The sequence below is a fragment of the Cibotium barometz genome, chromosome 9, assembly GCF_041138505.1.
Source record: "Cibotium barometz isolate CiBa-2024 chromosome 9, ASM4113850v1, whole genome shotgun sequence".
Taxonomy (NCBI): domain Eukaryota; kingdom Viridiplantae; phylum Streptophyta; class Polypodiopsida; order Cyatheales; family Cibotiaceae; genus Cibotium; species Cibotium barometz.
In genome coordinates this window covers 25,319,326-25,325,448 of record NC_141054.1, presented here as the reverse complement: position 1 = coordinate 25,325,448, position 6,123 = coordinate 25,319,326, and the positions used below count along the sequence as shown (strand labels likewise).

General features: G+C 40.9%; 1 protein-coding gene across 1 annotated transcript in view; it reads right to left on the bottom strand.

Annotated features, from left to right (window-relative positions):
* Nucleotides 1-3,757: 3,757 nt before the first annotated feature.
* Nucleotides 3,758-6,123, bottom strand: part of LOC147635372 (uncharacterized) — a 28,952-nt gene continuing 26,586 nt past the window's right edge. Inside the window, exons 6-8 of the mRNA XM_086802630.1 lie at nt 5,978-6,049; nt 5,723-5,845; nt 3,758-5,479 (exon numbers count right to left, since the gene is read on the bottom strand). Coding sequence (XP_086658756.1) covers nt 4,226-5,479; nt 5,723-5,845; nt 5,978-6,049 — 1,449 coding nt within the window. The 3' untranslated portion in view covers nt 3,758-4,225. The remainder of the gene's footprint in view (nt 5,480-5,722; nt 5,846-5,977; nt 6,050-6,123) is intronic.

The following is a 6,123-nucleotide window of genomic DNA, read 5'->3' as shown; positions in this document are numbered from 1 at the left end:
GTGCACAAGATTATTATATGTGTAAATGTGCACAAAGTTATTTTATGTAACAAGGCCCATTAGCAATTATATTTGGCGAAGGTTTCTATATGTACAAACCTTAGGAGATTTCATATGGTTAATAATATGTAAAACAAAACCCCTAAAGTGGGAAAAGCAAGCCCAATTTGTATGCACATCTATTCTTAGATCCTTGGGCTATTTTGATGAATAAAATTCTCTAAATACTCAAGTCGTGGAAGTGGAGTTACACACTTGAGGGGGGAGATTGCACCCAATCTTGTCTTCTGTGTGGTATTCTCTATCCTTTACTCTTCCACTCTTGATGGTGATGTTATTCTATTTCTCTTGCCTTGTATTTTGCTATGTTATTTAGTTTTTCCATTTAATTAAAGTCTTTATTTCAATTTTGATATAATTTGTGAGTTTTTAAATTATTTCTTCAAGAAGTACAAAAGGGACTCATGACAGTGGTATTTAATTGAATGGTCTTATTCTATGTATTATTTGAATTTTATACTATCATTCATGAAGTATTTTAAGATAGTGTGACAAGCTTTGCAGTACAACCAATGGTACTAAAAGAAGATTATACACATGCGTGAGTGAATCCAATGTGGGAAGAATTAATATGTGTGATCACTCGCGTGTGTTGATAATTACAACTGAGGACGGTTGTTTTCTCAAATGGGAGGACTATCACGGGAGTGAATTTTTCAGAATATTTTATCATGGAAATGAATCCAATTAATGATGTGTGATGCATGGTTCATGTGTGAAGCATGGTAGTGAATGATTTCCATTTGTTATAATTATTTTTATGAATGATTCCAAAGTAATTGTGATCTAACATTGTGGATTATGTTGAGTATAGATCATGAGTTCGAGATGACCAAGGTGGACATTGGACGAGATTATCTAGCCAAGCACGTGTGCTAAATATTTAATTTTGTATGATTTGGCCCATTGTATATATGTTGGACAAGGTTTATTTTTTATGAGATGCTTTAAAAGCATTGGACTAAGGTTCAATTTTGTAAAAAGCCCAATTTTGGAAAAGCTATGCTATTTATGGCTCCAAGGGCTAAATTTATGAATCTGATTTAAATATCGCGTCTGGGAGTGGAGCCACACATCTCGGGGGGAGATTGCACCCAGTCTTGTGTTCTTTGATCTTTCATGCTCTTGATTTATGCTATGATGTTATGGTTAATTTCTTTTATTATTTGATTTTGTGGAATAATCTAATCTCCATGTACCATGGTCCTGTAAATAAAGTCTCTATGATGTCAGACTATCTAATTCCTTGGGAGTTGGATTGAGGGCTTTTTGTGTTCCTCACAACTCTAGTTTGAGTTGTTCTATCTTTAGTTCCCCTGAGATAGTTACAAGAATAGTGGCTACAAAACGTTTGCAGAGGGAAAGTATGTTACGTACCTAGTGCTAAAAATTAGTGGTCTAATCTAGGCTTAGAAGAGCCTTGAGATCAGTAGAAAGCAGGCTAATACATGTGGCTAAGGGTATTATTAATAAATCCGTATACTAGCTATTTATAACAGAATGGTTGGTTATTTATAGCAACGGTGGGTATATAAGTAAAACATGGGTTATTGTTGTCATAATCTCACTCAATTGGTCAAAGTTTGACCAAGACTCCGGTTACACATATAGCAAAGCATAGATCGGCATGCCGAAGGACTAGCATGGATTTGTGGGAGTAGACCTTAGCCTCTAGCTTGGGGGTGGTTCGAAGCATAGAACCTTGAGCTAGCATGCACCCCTCTAAGGGGGTTTATACTAATCACTTGTTTTGTGTGTTTAGGAGATCGGTGGGGTTTCAACACTTGGTACAACCCCACAATGTTACGTGTTTAGGAGATCGATGGGCTTGTAGCAAGTGGTACAACCCCATTGACCTACTAAACATGGAACACCGTGGGCTTGTACCAAGTGTTATAACCCCACAGATCTAAAGTGTTACAACCCCATGAAACACCATGGGGTTGTACCAAGTGTTGTAACCCCATGGATCTCCTAAACACAAAACACAAGTGATTAGAACAAATCCCCTAAGAGGGTTGCACGCTAGGTCACCTCCCAACCGTAGGTTCTATGCTTTGAAGCACCCCCGAGCTAGGGGCTAAGGTCTAACTCCCATAGATCCATGCCAATCCTTCGTCGTGCCGATCCATGCTTTGCCACAAGTGTGGCCGAAGTTTTGGTGACAACTCTGATCAAAAGTGGGGTTATACAACAATAACAAATAGCCAATACACATAGATTTAGTAATAATAACCTTAACAGCCCGTGTTAGCCTGATGTCTCCTAATCCCAAGGCTTTTGTAATCGTACCAGATTAGGCCACTAATCTTGACTAGGTACGTAACAGCAAGCATGTTGTTAGTTTTGTTAACATAATTAGTAATTAAAAGATGATGATTACCAGCTTTCTGCATGCATATTGTTCGATTGCTCTCTTTCCTACGTTCAAAATTGTGCCTTGGTCTACGCCTTTCTGCATTCTATTGTGCACGTTGCTTTGTCCTGGTCGCCCAAGCGTAGTTGTGCTGTGCATGGTTAAATTAGACTGCCACAATGCTCATTTCATACCCCTCTCCAGTTCCTATACTAAGTCCTAGTATAAATAGTAAAACTGGCCCTTTCTACTTTCCTTTGTGGTGCATACATATCAAACAATTTCTTCTAGAATTCTTCAAGAGCCCTCATTAACTTCATCCGCAGGTTCATTTACACTTTACTTTACAGCCTTCTAGTGTTTATCACAATCAGGTTTTATCTATGCCTTGGACCTGACATAACTAGGGGGTAGCCTCGTCTTCGAGGTTTTAGATTAAGCATATCCTTCATGAGCTAGTACTACCCTTCTTCAATAAGTGTTCACATAATTGTTCACCCTTCTATATTGTTTTGCCTCATGGTATAGCTTGTATCCCACTTTTATAAGACACCTTTTGTAAGTCTTGATATTGATTATTTCATCAACCATGTTTGCATTCTATAATGCATGTTCTTTATGATAGGTAGATATATGTGATGCACAAGGAGAAAAATGACCAATCATAGTTGTTCACCTCAATGCACAGACGGTGAGTTAATATATCAATAGGCATGCAATACACCAATAAAGACAGGTGATGTTTTCATCCATTTGAAATTACAGTCTTAGTACTATAGATGGTTAATATATCCCTATGAATTTAAAACGGAAATGAATTGCATTTTATAAAATTCATGTATAATAGAGATATTATCAATTCTAGGAATTGAAGGAACTTTCTATAATCTGTCACCACCAGTTGGATACACATATTAAAAGAAACCAACAAGAAACCTCACAATTACTGAGGAACACGGTAAAACAGATCTTTTGTGCATCATAATCCACAAAAACTAAGCATTAAAATTTTCCAGTGTTTCTCAATCTTGACCTAAGTTTACAGAGACACAGACTGTATAAAAGCAATGACCCCAACATTTAACTCACAACACTACAAGACTTCAAGCCATCCAGAAAAGCAGCTGTGTTGGTCATGCAGACTCAAAACAGTCACAAGTGGGGAGAGGTTAAGTAGACCCCATTGGCACACATGATGAACATCACCAAAAACCTCAAATTACAAAAAAGAGAACATTTAACATACCAAAACCCAAGCTGAAAACAAAAAAATTAGTAGCATGTAATTTACGAGGAAAAAAATTTGTGCTTGCCAGCGAAGTTAGAACCATGAGTTTGGGCTTCATCTGGAAAAGAAAAAAAGCATTAGAATATTTTGTTACAGGAACTAGTTTCATGTGCAGTAGTCACTATATTTCTATTCCTCCCTTAACTTTCTCCTCATGTCCCACAAGACCTTACAAAATACAAGAGAAAGGAGATTTATTACAGCCGTCAGCTTCAGATCACAATGTGGCAAGTTCAGTGTATCAAAAGTTGATATAACTGGTCCTCTAGAAGATAGAAAAACATAATTCAAAACTCTCCTGAAATGATTTGCTAATGAAAAACCAACCAAACTACGAAAGTAGAATACAAGTGAAGACTAGGAGATAAGTACACCCTTGTATTGGTTTTGTATAAAGCAGGTACTGGAAATGTGGGCCCTGCAAGCGGGCCAGTGCTAGCAAACAAACTGAATGTTAAGATGCACACCTTTTCAGATCGACTTGAAGGAGACAAGGAAGCCCATACTTTGACATGGCACAATCAGCTCTGAAGTTTCTGATCTTCATCAGTACAGGCCTGTGTTGACGCTGCATTTGCAGTTGTAGCCTGTCCATCTCCATCTTCATTTCCCCTACCATTATAGCCAGAATCATATTGACCATTGTATGAGTAACTATTTCCATAAGAAGGTTGATTTGAAGCCCTAAGTTGTTCTTGACTGTTTCCCTCCCTTTCATACTCTTCTTGAGAGGAGTTGGGCTGGCTGCGATCATGTTCCTGCCCTCCATAGGAGGGCTTGGGGAGTACGTCCTGATGTTGCTCATATACAGGCTGTCCATATCCAGACTGCCCAGGTACCTGCTCCCCATAACTGGTTTGATTAGCCTCATAACCACTGTAACTATATTGCGCTAAACTATGATTCCAATAACCTGTTCCAGGTTGCCCATAGTTCAGTTGGCCTGCTATCTGTTTCCCCTGGCTGCAACCATGTTGACCTGGCCCTGTTTGTCCATACAAGGAATGTGGAGGTTCCTGCTGTCCATAACTTGTCTCATTAGCCCCATCATAACTATACTCTGAGCTCTGCTTCTCATTTTCTGATCCCACTTGTCCATAACCTTGCTGACTTAGATCTCGTGCATCGTGAGCTTGTTGGTGTCCATAATCTGGCTGCCCTACTCCAGGTGGCCCCTGTTGTGAGCCAAGTTGCTGCTGGCTTGCTTGTTGGCCGGACCCTTGTGGCCCATATGCTGGTTCTCCTACTCCAGGCGGTCCATAACCCTCCTGTGAAGGCCCATGTGTGTAATTTGTAGAGGCAACACCTGGTGGTGCGTAAGGAGGCAAACCAGGTGGCCCATAGGTTTGATGTGAGCCCATCTGTCCATATGGCTCGGGCTGGCCTGCTGGCACTTGCTGCCCGTACAGGTCCTGTGAAGCCCCAGGCGGCTGTTCTACATATGATGCTTGCTGTTCATAACCTGCACCATGAGGCTGCTGACTGTATCCCGTCTGACCTTGCTGCTGATTATAATAGCCGTAACTGCCAACTGGATGGAACTGCTGTGGTGGAGCAGGTGGATAGTTCCAACCTGTAGGAGGATGCTGAGGAAAGCTTCCGTAATGCTGGGGTGGACCTGTATAGTAAGATCCCTGCTGTTGATAGCCCTGCTGATAGCCATAGCCTTGCTGTTGCATGGGTGGTCCACCTGGAGAACCCCACTGTGGTGGGCCTTGAGGGGGTTTGTAGGCTTGATTATAGCCCCCTTGTGTTGGGGGTCCTCTAATCCGATTCTGCAGGTGGACAAGAATGTTAGGGCCAAACTGTCGAGGAGAAAGCTGTTTACACAAAAGAACTTGGTTCCAAAAGCCTGAAAGAACAACTCAAACAACTCATACCATACACCAATGCACCCCTTCACAAACAATCGCATCCATCTGATACCAAACCCATTCCACATTGCCTGCATGCAGCCTAAGCCATATTCGCATGTCTAAACCCTAAGCACTAAACTTGACCTGGCTTTTGAAACATACCTCGCTTATGAGTTCTTTGATAAGCTCACTGGCTGCATCAACCTGCTGCTTACTGCCCACCAAAGACAACACTCTCTCAGCCACTCCTGAATGATATTCAGGAGGACCAGGAAGAGGAATAAGCTGTGACAAGACAAGAAATCAGTGTCAACCACACACCATCATATACATGTATGTATATACGTGTGTGTGTGCGCGTGCGCGCGCGCGCGTGTCAAAGTCACATTTTTATGTAGAAGAGCAGTCAAAAAACACCTGAATCCGTGCTCCAGTTTGACTCTGCAAGCTTTTGATAGTTTCTCCTCCCCGCCCGATAATCAGGCCAACCTGTTGAAATCGTAAGCACAAATGTCTCCACAAAGTCCTCAAAGTTTTTCTCGTAAATGCTCCTCAGCTGGATA